The 15,934-nt window shown below is 46.6% G+C and overlaps 1 protein-coding gene across 2 annotated transcripts in view; it reads left to right on the top strand.

Moving 5' to 3' along the window:
- The window catches only part of SPEG (striated muscle enriched protein kinase), a 1,321,813-nt gene that overhangs the window by 1,043,351 nt on the left and 262,528 nt on the right, over positions 1 to 15,934 (top strand). For both annotated transcript variants that reach the window (XM_069227158.1, XM_069227157.1), the window contains exons 28-29: positions 2,099 to 2,141; positions 15,277 to 15,345. In XM_069227158.1, the coding sequence (XP_069083259.1) occupies positions 2,099 to 2,141; positions 15,277 to 15,345 (112 nt within the window). The remainder of the gene's footprint in view (positions 1 to 2,098; positions 2,142 to 15,276; positions 15,346 to 15,934) is intronic.

Here is a 15,934-nt window from a genome sequence, read left to right as displayed (position 1 = left end):
AGAGGAATGAGTAGTTCTGAAGGTCCAAACCTTTCCAAAAAAGGGTTTGTGAAAGAGATGTATGCTGTAAGTCTGCATACAATCATACTTGTATACAAAGGACGTCACTGCTCAGTGTGGTGGTAATACCAGGGCCCATTGTCTTCAAATTGCCTCACAGTAACAGAACTTAGGACCAGATTTACTAAGTGGAGAAGTGTGGCTCAATGGTTAGAGCGGCAGACCCTGATGCAGAAATCTGGCCCGGGACCAGCGTTCAATTCCCGCCTTGGTGGGTCTTGGACTCAATTTCCTTGGACCTGATAATTCTTGCATCGGTGCCTAATCTAATTCATGGGTCCCAATCTGTAACTCTGGGCAGTAGCTTGCTTAATCTCCACAACAGCCCCAACAACGCTGGGATGCCTGGCTTCACCTTGGAGGTTGCCCAAGAGTGGGCACCACATAGGGAAAAGCCAGGAGGGGTTCCACAGTGGTATGCGTACAGTGCCTTGAGACCCTAACAGGTGAGTAGTGCGCTATACAAGTATGAAGTTTACAGTTTACTAAAAAGTGGCGCAGCGCGGTGCTGTGCCAAAATTGACAGCGCCACGCTTTAGAAATGCAGGGATGTGTCATATTTAATAGAATACGGTGCACCCCTGCGTCTACCCCTGCGCTGGCGCTAAATTGAGCTGCATAGCGCCAATTCAGGCATCCTTGCACCATCGTACAAGTATGTCTGCATTGAGGGGTTTGATTGTTTATGTGCGGGAAGGTATCTCTTCCTACACATAAACAATCACTAATGGTGATTTGACACTGCAGAATGCAGCACGTACAGATGTGCCGAAGCGTAATTTTGAAATGATTGTTTAAGTGCAGGAAGGGACACCTTCCGCCACATAAACAATTATTTCTGGCATTTTGTTCTTTCTATGCATGCTGCAGATTGCAGCACACATAGAAAAAGCAAAAAAAGTATTCATACTGTGGCGCCTTGCTAACGCCACCCATAGGGTAGCGTTAGATTTTGGCGCTGCCTCAGGTTTACGAAAACTCATAAATCTGAGGCAAGGTCAAAATGCAATGGGTGTTGCTGCGGCATGCCCACAGCAACATCCATTGCACGCCCCTTCCACGCAAAGGGCTGCGTGTGAAGGGGCAGTATTTACAAGGTGGCGTTAATCCACAAAAAGTGGCTTAACAACACCTTGTAAATACGGCACAGGGTATTTGGTCCACCGGAGGGTCACGAAAAGTTGTGCTCCAGTAGCACTAGGGGCTCTTAAATATGCCCCTTGATGTGTCTCCATTACTTTCATTTCTAAGGTGTCTTCTAAATGCGAGGTAATTGGGCTGTTCTCTTGGACAGGAGCCAGCCATCTTCCAGATCCATAAGCCATACCAACCAAGAAACCTACCACTGTGCTCTATACAATTGAATTTGCACTTGCGAGTTGTCAAGCAATAGGTTGACCCCACCTCAGAGGGAAAGAATGAAGTCTGCAGGTAGTCTTGTTACCATACAGACAATTACATGGTCAACAGGACCCAAAGCCTGTTGGAACAACATAACAGTCATATGCAAATTCAATCACAGTCATGTAGAGTGTTGGATCTCCAGAAATGCATATGTCACATTTCATCCATAGCATTATAATTGTGATTTAAAAGTTTAAGCAACAAAATGTCACATAAAAATATTTCAGAAAGTCTATTAACTATTGATAATCCTAACCACAAATCGAACCACAAATGTGATCACAGACCTAATCCCAGTTTCAGTCCTTCCTTAACTTAAGCCTATCTTGAAATGAGTCCAACATTAGGTAATATGATGCATCCTTCAGTAATTAGCAAATGTTTTACTCACTACGTGGAGCGGATGCAGCTTTGTGCTTTAGGGTAGGTATATGCAATTGATGCCTGTCACACGCAGTCTCAGCTTAGTCTTTGCTGGACGGTGTCAGTAAAAGGAGATTGGCCGGGCTCATGAACTACCTTTAGCAGCACTGGGTGTCCTTTGAAGTTTGAGAGTCTGAATATGTTTTAAGTGGATGTTAAAGCCGGCTTTGGTACAAAACCCACAAACACTGTCTTTTTTGTTGCGTCACAGACGGCCAAGTACAGAAGAAACTCTGGAGCACGCATGGTTCAAGGTGAGCATATCTATCTGCTCATAGAGTACGTGTGTGAGAAATGAGTTAGTGAATATGCAAGCTTTAGGAGTGGTGCAAGCAGTGGGAGTGTTGGTTGTGCTGAAGTTTTCCACCAGAAGGCTCATGCCACTGTGTGAACACCTTTAATAGAATAGATAAAAGCTGCAGTGCATTCAAAGGGTCTCTTCAAGAATCTCAGTCACTTCACATGTAAAAGGTAAATTTATCAGCAGTTTCAGCCTCCTCATCATAAGACTTCAGTACTTCGAGTCCTCCTTACTTCAAAGGAGAACAATATTGATATTATTAAAAACAGGCCCACTCAGAATATTTTTAAATGCTTATTTTTATGTTTTTAATACAATGGATAAGTAGCATGTAGATGGAAATTTGGCTTACTTGTTTTCCTGACAGATACAATTACAATAGTATGTGGTTCACATTGACATTTGGGAGAGTGGGGTCCAGGTGGTCCATACAAGTCCGAGGTTACCTATTGAAACATATCTTTCCCAGGATCCTCACCAGGCTATCCAGGTGCACCTCTTGTATTATCTGCAGATGTGGTTTTGGGTGTGCAGATGATATCTGGTCATCTGCTGGCGTGGGCAGTTCATGTGGCATTTCGGTCCATAGCTGACAGTCCTCGTCCAGCTTGTCATCATTGCTCCTCACCTCTCACATTCACCTTTCCTCCGCTAAAGTTCATTAGGCAGCATCTCTAGTCAACAGGTGTAGCGTGCGACTTATGGGGGACAGCCATCAAATACCACTCTACCTTTTGGCAAGACTAGTCCAAGTAGTGTTAGTCTGTACTGCTGTTCTGCATCTGCATCTCCCACCCTCCCCAAGCCCCTAATCCACTCCCACCCCTAAACACTACCCCCAACTCTGTCCCAGCCCCACTTACCTCACCGCGTCCTCTTCCAAACCACTCTGCCTTTTTCTGTGCCTTAAGCACACATATGTGTAGTTCAGAACATGTGCGGTTAAGGTACAGAAAAAGGCAGATCGTTGTTCTGGCAAGCGTGGATACGCTTGCATGGGAAATGTCTGCATTGTTCACAGCACATTGTTTAGGACATTTCCCCTAAGATACATATCTCTGTGTATGTTGCACCCCCTTCCCTCCATGCCACCATAGTCATGCTCTTACTGATGTGTATGAAACATCTCAGCCACCATCATTTAATTGATTGCCCTGTCCCATGCCTGAGCTTCCTGCCAGACCACATAGGGGCTGCACTTGTCTAGCTGTGAACCCGTCATCAGTCACTTTAGCAATTGTTCCACAAGCGGGGCACTTGCCAATAGATGCCCCTCCCAGTTGTCACTCTCGGAGTATCAACTTGCTGCATGCTGGAGTTGTGCTGCCAGGTAATACGTTTGCATGTCTGGGAGTCCCAGCCCCCTATCCTACATATCCAGCTTAAGGACACTGACTCCTACACTGTTCCTTTTAGCAGCTCATATAGGAGAGATTAGCAGGCTATCTAACTACTTGAACATGCCCCTTGCATTGTGTATTTTGCAACACATAGAGACACCTAGGAAGAACCATCATTTTTAGGTTGAGCTTTTGAGACTTTTCATTTGTTTGCTTCAGTGTGGGTTTAAAGCCCACACACAGCCTTTCATTTGTTTGCTTCAGGGTGCTTTAAAAATCCTTGCTTGCTAGTGGTCAGTCCTTCCTCTTTTTCCCTTCTATTTGGCTTTTGTTTCCTCCTCCCACAGAACCAGGACCAAGTACTGTATCTTTATGCTTCGGTTCTTTATCTGTTCCTTTAAGGGACTGCTTGTGTTACGCTGCCGGTGCTTCAGGTCTGTAGCTCTTGCCTCCTCCCAAGCCAGAAAAGACCACTTGTGCTCGATCATAGCTGCTGTGATGGGCGTGCTCTGCTGCTCCGTAAGTGCAGGCGCGCCGTCTCATTAATGAGAGGTGGAAAAGTGCTCAGCAGGACAAACAACATTGGAAAGTTTTATTGTCTATAGTTAACTTTTTGATTTATTTTGCCAAGCCTTCTTTTCTCACTTTGTCCCAATGCCTTTCTCTGTTGTTTGTCAGCCTTGTGTTTTTTCGGGTTACAACACAATGGGAACATCTCTATTAATTTTAGAGATCAGAATGTTTCACGTGTTTTGAACTTCCCACGCCTTCCAGGAAAAGTGAGACTTCTGCATTCTGTTTGTTTAAAGAACATATCAGCTAATGGACAACGTGCAACAAAAAGGTCTGATACGTGGCAACATTATTATAGAAACAAATGAAAACGAAGTTTATATATTACAAGACTTGCTCTGTTTGATTTTGCATTTAGGATAATAAATGTTTGAGGGACATTAGTGCCTGTTCGACTTGGCTCAATAGTTCCTGTTTGGAAGTGCTGAAAGAGCACCAGTCTCCCCGCTTTTGTCACAATCTCAAGAGTTTCCACAAGGGGTTACAAAAGAGACAGCGCTGTATTTACTAATTAATGCGGGCAATCTGAGATTGTTGTCAAACAAGCAACAGGGAAGAGAAGCAGGATTCTGACTTGAGCTAAAATTCATGGTTTTCGGGATTTGAGACTTGCAACCTCCTTGTGTCGCTTTGGAAACCAGGTCGTTATTGAATGGAAAGTGGATAACTACCCAGTCCACATCGGCCAACTCGTTTTCGCTCTCAGGAAAAAATACTGCAAAGTCGAAAATGAGGGAGAGCCAGAATGGACTTCACTGTCTGCCTTCCAGTTTGTTCCAATATGTGTTTCTGAAATATAACCTCATTTTAAACTGAACGACACAGTAAACTATTGCAGTGCATAATGTGAACCAATGTCCGCCGCCGGCACTCATTTTTAGTGACTGGCACTTTTATTCTGCATCATACGCTTACTGAAAAAAAAAAAGAAATAGCAGAAAGATGAGGAAGACAAATAGAACATATTCCCTTAAAAGGAGAAGAAGGAACCTGCAAGAATGAGATACATGGGGAGGATCTAGAACAGCACAGCTTTGGTACGGGGTTCACTGGCAATTAACTGGAGGGCTGTGCACTTCAGAGCAGAACTTTGGGCACCGGCACTCTTTCGTTTACAAATTAAGCACTGACTGTTGTAGAAATTTGTACTGTCTTCTTTCTCTGAGACAAGGTTAGAGTTTGTAGTAAAATCTGTGTAGTAGAATTACCTTCCTCCACTTCCTTACTTCTACCTTTTCAGACTAGAGTGCTTCAGTTATACTGGTGTCTTGGCAAAGCTGAATTCTGGATGATTTTACTTTGCAGTGGTCTGTTTATCCTTGAAATAAAAAGGCTGAAACATTTAATTCGCCTCAACCAGATTAAATGTGTTTGCTTCAGTAGGTCTTTAAAAGAAGTTATCACTTGTGCGCTACACGGACCAAGAAGGATTTTGCAGGCTGGCGTTGCCTTGGCCCGGTATAAAAGAAACAACAAAGATTCAGACCTTCTTAGAGAAGAAAAAACCCACAAGCTTACAAGGCGTGTTAATCATGTCTAAAATAATTAGGAACGTTTGCACGTAAGTTCGCGGGACAAGATGGTGGGAAGTGACGCTGGCATGTTTGCCCAACAGAAGGGCATGCGGTATGGGAACTGCAGAAGGCAAAATAGGAGAGATGATTAACAAGAACATGACATTTTACAGGTTTTAAAAATATTACCTCCCATGCTCCCAGCGAGGTCTATAAACCAAAGACTTCACAGAGCGCTGCAATGCCAGCTGGTTTCTTTCTTAAGCTCTGCTCTGCAGAAGTCTTGACTCACTTCAGAGCTTCTCAGAGATACTGGAGTTCTGCTGCATTACAAATGTTCCAGATCCCAGCTCTCTATGCCTCAACATGGTTTTGAAGACTGTGATTAAATATAAACATCGGTATTCAGAAATTAAGAAATGTGCTTTTTCCAGACTTCTCCAACGAGTAGCTCATGAGCTTCTGGTAGCTCTCCATCTACCTGCAGGTAGCTCTCCTGTGTGCAGCCCAGCCGGAAAAATTAGACGGTCTTGCTTAGTTGAATTAATATATGTTTACTGCTGGTAATCTTGCACATGTTGGCCACTAATATAATTTTGTCTGGTATGATAACTGCTACAATACTAATAATATTAATAGCTCAGCCGTTTTTCTGTGAACACAAGAAGATCTTACTTTAGAAAAGATTGGAGACTGCTGCTTTACATTATGCCTTAAATTTCCTGTACCAGATTTAAAATATCACGTGTTACTTAGATATTTCTTATCTGATAGAGACTTCTAGCTGCAGCTTCCTTACCTTAGAATTCCCTGGCGTCAGCTTCGAATTCAGAGTTTTTTCTGAGCAGTTCCCTGCACGCGCGCCGTCGTGCGTCGTCGTTCGGATCCGCGTGCGTCGACCAGCTCCGCGTGCGTCGTCAGCGTCGCTGGAGCTGTCTATGACGTCACGGTTGTCTATATAGACGCCGTCTCAGCGCGCGTACGTCAGTTCTTTTCCTTCCGCGCTGGTTAAGTGCAGTTTTGGAAAGAGCTACCCTGCTTCGACGGTTTGTCAACGCTTTTTTGACTGTTTGGAGTCACGTCTTCGAGAAAGACAGGATTCAAGTTGTGTGGTGCGTGTCATCGGACCATGTCGGTGACGGATCTGCATCAAGTTTGTCTTTGGTGCCTAGAGAAGGAACATGATTCCACCTCGTGCTCCGACTGTCGGGCCATGGCGCCAAAGGCCTTGAGGGAGAGATCCCTTAAGCTTCTTGCGGCCCGACATTCGTCTTCGTTCAGCGCAACTCCGCGGAGGTCACGGGAACGTCGATGTTCCGTGCGTGGTTCTGCGGAGCCGTCGCCAGGGTCGACTCCGCGTCTTCCCCCCTTTCGGGGGACCGGATCGACCCCCGCTCAGATAAAAGAATTCTACGAGGCCATGCGTCTCGTTTTTGAGCGGGCTGAACTCTCGGGTGGGTCTTTGGGCCCCGCGGGTTCAGCAGGGGCCCCTTCGGATTCAACGCCGGCGGCTTCGGCCTCAGCGCCGTTGGGGACCCCAGGATCCGATACCGGATCCGGACCGGCACCTGTCTCTCACAGTCGGCCTCCTTCGGCGCCGGGTCCGACGTCGACGATTCCGCCACCGGCGCCCACCGGTGGCAGCCCGATCCTTATGCCGGATAATCCGGAGCCAATTCGGCCCAGATCATTGCCTGAGCATTATTTGGAACAGCCAGACGCAGGAGAGGAATGGGAGGGGTCTGAGGATCCTTTAGAATCTGGATTGCAACAGGACTGGTATGAGGATCTAGGGGAGGCCAGTGGACTGGATACGTCTCCAGAAACTGGGATGCTCTCTCCTCCTAATGTGGCTACGGAAGAGAGTGCTTCTTTTGCTATGGTGGTGCGTAGGGCAGCTGAGGTCTTGGACCTAGATTTGCCTATGGTGCCAGTCAGGACGAATATCCTGACAGAAGTGCTTCAGCCGGGGGTGTCAACATCGGAGCCGTTGTTGCCCTTCAATGAGGCTCTTACAGACGTCCTTCTGGGTACATAGTCCAAACCCAGCACAGGGGCTCCTGTGAATAGAAAAGGTGGGCCGCTGCCATAGACCCGCTCCCAACGACCCTACTTTCCTGACTCAACACCCCACTCCTGAGAGCTTGGTTGTCCAAGCCTCTACTTCCTGTGGTGCCTTCCCTTCCGCTCCCCCGGATAGGGAATCCAAGAGGGTGGATCAGCTTGGGAAGAAGATGTTTTCTTCCACCAGCCTGGCATTGAGGTCCGTAAACACCTCTTGCCTATTGGGCAGTTATTCCCATACTTTATGGGATACGGTGGCGCAAGCGCTGCCCCGGGTCCCTGAGGGCGTACGGGACATTCTCACCCAGGCTGTCAAGGATGGGAGAGATGCAGCCAAGTTTACGATCCGGTGTGGCTTGGACACGACCGACTCGCTGGGCAGAGCGATTTAATCGTCAGTGGCCCTACATCGCCACGCCTGGCTACATTCTACTGGTTTTTCAGGGGATGTCCAGTCTAGCTTGATGGACATGCCCTTTGATGGCTCTCGCCTTATTGGCGAAAAGGCAGACTCCGCGCTTGAGAGGTTCAAGGATTCTTGAGCCACGGCCAGATCTTTGGGCCTTTCAGCGCTGGCACAACAGCAGTCTGTCTTTCGCCCCTTTCGAGGCTTCGGAAGGGGTGTGGTACCACGCCAGCCACAGTTTAGCCACTGTCCTCAGGCTTCACAGCATCCCGGAAGAGGACGTGGTCGTGGTACCATCAGACCCAGAGGGTCTGGCCAGAGGTCGGCCGCCACACAGCCCCCCTCCACTGCGCCCAAGCCCTCCTAGTGTGGTTCTGCGGGATCATGTCCGTCCAGTTGGAGGGAGGATTCATTTTCATCTCCCTCACTGCCTTTTCCATCACCACGGACAAGTGGGTCCTGCAGATCATACGGAAGGGCTACTTCCTTCCCTTCCATTCTTTCCCTCCTTCTATCCCTCCAACAAAGGAATGGCTGATGGAGGACCATCTAGCTTTGCTCCGCGAGGAAGTTATAGCTCTCTTGGCCAAGGGAGCCATAGAAAGAGTCCCGATATCAGAAGTAGGCAGGGGTTGTTATTCCCGCTACTTTCTGATTCCCAAAAAGAACAAAGGCCTTCGCCCTATCTTGGATTTAAGGGACGTCAATCTCTTCCTCAAGAAGGAGAAATTCAAGATGCTCACTCTTGCTCAGTTTTTGTCTGCCCTAGACCAAGGAGACTGGATGGTAGCGTTGGATTTGCAGGATGCATATTTCCATATTCCTATCCTGCCAGCCCACAGGCGTTACCTGCGGTTCAAGGTGGGCCACGAGCACTTTCAGTTTACCGTGGTTCCTTTCGGTCTCACCAGTGCCCCTCGGGTGTTCACAAAGGTGATGGCGGTGGTGGCAGCTCATTTGTGCAGGTCAGGGATCCCAGTCTTCCCCTACCTAGACGATTGCCTGTTGAAGGCTCCTACGCCCCAGGCTCTCGTCACCCACCTCCAGACGACAGCGGACCTCTTGCATTCGCTGGGGTTCACTATAAATGTGCTGAAGTCACACCTGACTCCCTCTCAGAAGCTCGCTTTCATCGGAGCTGTTCTGGACACAGTGCAGTATCGGGCTTATCCTCCCGATCAGCGGCTTCAGGATATTCAGGTTATGATTCCGATGTTTCGGCCTCTATCCTGGATCTCGGTGAGACAGACTCTGAGGCTGCTGGGACTCATGGCTTCCTGCATCCTGTTGGTCAAGCATGCCAGATGGCGCATGAGGGCTCTGCAGTGGGACCTGAAGTTCCAATGGGCACAGCATCAGGGAAATCTTACCGACGTGGTTCAGATCTCGGAGGGGACTGCAAAAGATCTGCAGTGGTGGTTAGTGAACTGCGAGTGGGTCAAGGGCAGACCCCTCTCCCTTCCCCAACCAGATCTAATGGTAGTGACAGATGCGTCACTTCTGGGATATGGGGGCGGCCATCTGGGGAAGGTGGAGATCAGAGGTCACTGGTCTCCGGCGGAATCCGGGCTCCACATCAACTTGTTGGAGCTTCGGGCGATCCGGCTAGCATTAAAAGAATTTCTTCCTTTGTGAAATGGAAGGTGGTGCAGGTGTTCACAGACAACACTACCGCAATGTGGTACTGCAACAAGCAGGGTGGTGTGGGGTCGTGGACCCTTTGTCAAGAGGCTTTATGTCTCTGGACATGGCTGGAACAGCAGGGCATGACCCTGGTGGTTCAACACCTGGCAGGTTCTCTGAATGCCAGAGCAGACCAACTCAGCCAAAAATGCTTAGAGGATCACCACTGGTGTCTCCATCCCGAGGTGGCACAAGGACTCTTTCAGCAGTGGGGAGAGCCTTGGTTAGATCTGTTTGCCTCCGTAGAGAACACGCAATGTCATCAGTTTTGCACGTTGGAGTTTCCAAGGGGGCTATCGCTAGGCGACGCTTTTCATCGCGAGTGGAGTTCAGGCCTCCTGTACGCCTTTCCGCCTATACCACTTCTGCCCAGAGTTCTCAAGAAAATCAAGAACGACCGGGCCCAAGTAATCCTAGTGGCTCCGGATTGGGCACGGAGAGTTTGCTATCCAGAGCTTCTCAAAATGAGCATCGGTCCTCCAATCAGGCTGCCTCTTCGGGAGGATCTTCTGTCGCAGCAGCAGGGGAAGGTTCTCCACCCGAACCTGTCAACTCTGCGCCTTCATGCGTGGAGATTGAGCGGCGACAGTTGATGGTTTATGACCTCCCTCCCTAGGTCTGTGATGTCATTCTGGCAGCCAGACGTCCCTCTACTAAGTCGATCTACGCCTGCCGTTGGAAACGTTTTGTTTCGTATTGTTCAGAGAGGTCTATTGATCCTCTTTATTCTTCTCTGTCTAACATCCTTTTGTTTATTTTGTCTCTCACCCAGCAGGGTTCCTCCTTGGGGACTGTCAAGGGCTATCTTGCAGCCTTATCGGCTTTTCTTCAGTTGCCCGACCATCTCTGTTTAAATCACCTATAGTACAGAGGTTTTTGAAAGGGCTTTTACATCTATTCCCGCCTGTGCCTTTCGTTATGACCCAGTGGGATCTTAATTTGGTTCTTACCTTCCTTATGTGTGCTCCCTTCGAGCCCTTGCATAACTGTCCTCTTCGGCTGCTTACTATTAAGACAGCTTTTTTGGTGGCAATTACATCTGCCAGAAGAGTTAGTGAGCTACAGGCTTTGTCATCAAAACCGCTGTATCTTTCTCAATCTTTCCTGAAAAAGTGGTTCTCAGAACTCATGCCTCTTTCCTCCCCAAGGTGGTGACCCCTTTCCATCTGGGTCAAAATATCACCCTACCCACCTTCTTTGCACCACCGCATCCCTCTAAGGAAGAGGAGCGTCTCCATCGGTTGGACCAAAAAAGAGCATTATGGTTCTACCTTGATCGCACTAAAGAGTTCCGGGTGGACGACCAACTCTTTGTCGGGTACGTTGGTGCAAAGAAGGGTCGGGCAGTGCAGAAACGGTCCATTTCGTGCTGGGTCGTTCACTGTATAAAAATATGCTACGCTTTGGCGAAGAAGCAGCCTCCCGAGGGCTTGAGAGCACATTCCACTAGGGGAAAAGCTGTTACCACTGCGTTAGCACGTGGCGTACCAGTGGTGGACATTTGTCAGGCTGCAACCTGGGCTTCTTTGCACACGTTCGCAAAACACTACTACCTGGATAGCCGGGTGAGGAGAGAGGGGCATTTTGCCCGGTCTGTCTTGCAAGACTTTCTTGTGTAAAAAATCTCCTGCAGACCCACCACCATGGGTTATAGCTTGGGTATCTATTCTAAGGTAAGGAAGCTGCAGCTAGAAGTCTCTATCAGATGAACAAGTTACTTACCTTCGGTAATGAGGTATCTGGTAGAGACTCTATCTAGCTGCAGATTCCTTAACACCCGCCCAAGCCTCCCCGCTCTGGGGAAATTTTTCTCATGTAGATATGTATATATTTGTATATATGTATTTATGTGTACATATGTATATTTTTGATCTTGGCATCTTTTTGCCTTTCTTAAAGGCATGAAAGAATTTTTTACTCCAAACAGTTAAAGAGGTGAAATACATGATAGTTGGTTCTTCCATGACTCTGCACTTCTGGCGTGGGAAGTTGTGGAAAAGAACTGACGTATGCGTGCCAAGACGGCGTCTATATAGACAACCGCTGACGACGCACGCGGATCCGAACGACGGCGCCCGACAGCGCGCGCGCAGGGAACTGCTCAGAAAAAACTCCGGATTCGAAGCTGACGCCAGGGAATTCTAAGGTAAGGAATCTGCAGCTAGATAGAGTCTCTACCAGATACCTCGTTACCGAAGGTAAGTAACTTGCTCTTTAGGTCCAAGTCTACCAGACTACACAGCTGTCTAGGTTGCAAAAGACTTATTGAGGACATTCAGAAAGCTTCCCTAAGAATGCTTTCCGCCCATTGCTTCCCACTGGCTTTGTGGTTTGTAATTCACATGTGATTGCTTTCTATTTGCTGGCATTATTCAGTTTAGGCTCTCCAGATTGAGTTTGTCCCTTGCGAAGAGCATTTCTTATTTATTGTATCCTTTCAAGTGCTCCCTTTCTGTAAATAGGCCTTTAAATCTTGTTTTATATCAGATCTGCTGTGCATTCAAAGGCAGACGTCAAATGTCAGTCAATATTTGGTTCCTTAACTGGCATATCAAAGGATTATGTCATTGAGCTTTGAAAACATTTAAGACTCAATTAGTGACTAAGCTACCATGTTCAACCTGTGGCCTATGCTTTAATCTCAGGTACAAGTCTTACTAAGTGATTGAAAATGTATTTTTGAGTCGCACATAGAGTGAGAATACATTCAAAGGTGTAAGACGCACTCAATGTCTGGAACTGAGCACAGCCCAGTGCATGAATTTGCTCCATAAGAAATAGGAGTCTCTGAATGAGAGCGTACATACTCTGAGGTGTAAGACTCACTCAGTGACTGAGACTTCACTCCAAAGGGTAAGATTCCCCTAATCAATGAGATGGCATGCCAAAATGTAAGGTTCATGTAATAACACAGACTCTGATCCAAGGGGTAAGACTCACCCAGTGTGTATGAAACTGAACTCCTAGGTGTAAGAGGCACCCAGCGGATGAGCATGCGCTCCAATTGACTGAGTAAAACTGATTGAACAACTAAAAGTAGCCCCAAGGCCTGAGGCTCATGCCATGGCTACGACTGTGTTGCAAGATGTGAGACTCAGGCCCGGTGAGTTAAATTATACCCTACAATGTAAAAACAATTTAATGAGATAAAATGTACTCAAAGATGCAAGACATGGCCATTGCTGAAGACTGTGCTTCATGGGTTAGGACCTGCACACTGAATGAGACTGTGCTTCACAGCATAATCTCATCCAATGTCAGAGATCGTGATCCAAAGGGTAAGACTCTCCCAGTGAATGATATTGTTTTCCGAAGTGTAGGATTCACATAGGGTAGAGATTGTAGCCTACTCTGAGACTTTGGTCAAATGTGTTTGACTTATATCCCATGAGTGGAATTGTACCCTAATATGTAAAAGGAATCTAATACGATAGAATGTACTCCAAGATACAAATCATACTTGGTGCACCAGATTGTGCTTTGTGAGGTAAGACTCAGTGAGGTGAGCTGTATCCCAAGGTGGGTCATCTAATGAAGGGAGTGTACTCCAGAGTGTGACACTAGCACAGTGACTGAGACTGTGCTCACTGGAGTAACACTCACTCAGTGAGTGAAACAGTGCCTCAAACTGTACTCAAGCAGGGAGTAAGTTTGTGCCTCAAGGTGGAAGATTCATCCAATGATGAGACTACTGTAACAACTGAAATTCAGATCCAGTGAGTGAAACTGTACTTCAAGACACAAGAGTCACACAGTAGTGGAGAATGCACTCCAGTTAATTCAGATTGTTGTCCAAAGCATAAGATTCGTCTAGTCAGAGACACTGCGCCTCAAGGTATGACACTCACTCATTGACTCAACCTGTGCTCCCAGGTGTGAAACTCAATTAATTGAACTGTACCCTAGGGTGTAAGGGTCATATATTGAGAGAGTGTACTCCAAGATTTGAGAAATGACAAGTGCTGAAATTGTGCTTCATGGGATAGACTCACTCAATAAGTGAGGTTGTATCCCCAAAAATATAACATTAATCCAAGGGCAGAGACTGTGGTCCAAGGTGTAATCCTCAGACACTGAATTAGAATGTGGTTCAACATGTTAGACGTAAGGCCAAATTTATATCTTGGCGGGAAGGGAAGTATATCGCAGTGGCAACGGCATTCCCTCCCCACCAAGACAAAGGTCTGCCTGCACGATTTTAATGTGGATAGACCATAGTTAAATATAGTGGACATAGTTTGAAAATGGCAGGGACTGCTCCATCTACGCCATGGTCAAACTTCCCAGACTGAGTAAGGGCAATTGGAGGTTTGGCTATTTCTCTGACAACCTAAGTTAGATGGGTGGACACATAGCTGGTTTTCAATACCCATCACAGCCAAGAAAAACTTGGGGGTAAGGGGCATTGTAAAGTGCTCAATGCCTTCCTCACCATGGAAAAACTCCCAGGGAGAGGGGGGCATTGTTATTTTGTTTTCAAAAAGTAAATCCCTAGTTGATATTTTTTTTTTTTTTTTTTTTTAAACGTGGTAAGTTTGCCGTATGGGTCCGTCATGCTGATGTAACCGTACAGCAAAATTACAATGCATTGACAGGAGCTGCCATGATGGCAGTTTCTGCCAATGCTACAAATGTCCTCCTCTGAGCCAGCAGACATTTTTAAATTTGGCCATTGGCACCTATGTCAGGGCAACAGAGTAATTTGCTCCATTGCCCTGGCAAAGGACAGGCTGACCACCAGAATATAAATGAGGCCATCATTGTCTAAAATTGTTCTCCAGAGTGTGAAAATCACACCCAGGGAATTGAGCTCTGTTCTAAAGTATGATATTCATCCAGTTTGCGTAACTATGATCCATTTTCCAAGGCACATTCACTGAGGCTATGCTCCAAAGATTGTGACTTACACCCAGTACATAAAACATGAAGTGACTGTTCATAAAGCTTGAATTCACTTGAGGGTCAGAGTGTAAGTGCTTAAAGGCCAGGATTAAAATGTGCATGCAGATTTTATTTCAATTTGGCCTCCCCATTGGAGATGGTAGACTTGTGAATGCAGAGGCTAAACTACTCTGAAGCAGCAGTGCATATGCCTAAGAGAGTATGACTGGGGGTCACTAGACGTAGATACTGAATGCTGTTACAAACCAGAAAGTAAATGGATAGCCTTCCTATCCCCTACAGGGAAGAAAGACTTATAATAAGTGTTGAACGCACTGCCAGACATGGGTATTATTGTGGGGCAGGATGTTGATCATTGTTAGATATGCCTGCATGTGCTGAATACTTCATGCTTACAGAGCTTCTTTACAGTGGTTTGCCAGTATGGTGGTTTACAAAGGTTTGCTAGTGGTGGTGCTTTACCGTGTGTTAGCGGGTGGAGGTCTGAGGGTTAGATTTGATCCTGAGTTTTTCTATTATTTAAAGTATAGTTTAAAACACAGTTCAAGAAAAGACACAATTTTATCAATGGCTCATTTTCCTTTTTCCCACGTTTTGTTATTTCAGACCTTAGCTAAGGGCAAGAACATCAGCACGGATCACATGAAGCTCTTCCTGTCTCGCAGGAAGTGGCAGGTATGTCCTATCAGCACTAGCATCTTGTAATGTTCTCAGAGGCATCAGAAATCAAGCCAAAGAGCTGGTGCTGGATCCTATTCTGTCCGGTGCAAGGTAGAATGGATATTGGGTATATCAGAAATCTTAGATTAGCCAACATTTAAGATGACTTTGGGTTCTGCATGGATTCTATCACAGATGCCCAGCAAGCAGGGTTGCAACAGAGGTTTCTGGGTCACCACAAACACCAGCTGCACTACCTACAATAGCTTTGGCAGGTCATGGCATTCTGGCATCTTATCCAGTACTGGATCTTTCATAGATTCACATGCTTGACTCCTTCCCTGTTGTCGAAGTGGGAGTCCCATGGCATCATAGAAAGCAGTATTTAGCAACCACACAGGCTAAAATGAAAGTAGGCCTTGAGTTTGCTAGCCTATCCATGCCCTTTTAAGAAGTTTTTTGGGCTTTAGCTTTCTGTAGCCACAGCAACAATCTGCCTTGTCTGTCTCTTAAAGTCTTAGATGGAAAAGTACAACAGATTTTGCATTCTTTCGCCTTATGGGTAGGGTAAAGGCAACAAATACAGTTTTTATGTGGATCATCC

Source organism: Pleurodeles waltl, chromosome 3_2, assembly GCF_031143425.1.
Source record: "Pleurodeles waltl isolate 20211129_DDA chromosome 3_2, aPleWal1.hap1.20221129, whole genome shotgun sequence".
In the NCBI taxonomy this organism is placed as follows: Eukaryota; Metazoa; Chordata; class Amphibia; order Caudata; family Salamandridae; genus Pleurodeles; species Pleurodeles waltl.
This window is presented reverse-complemented; position numbering and strand designations above follow the sequence as displayed.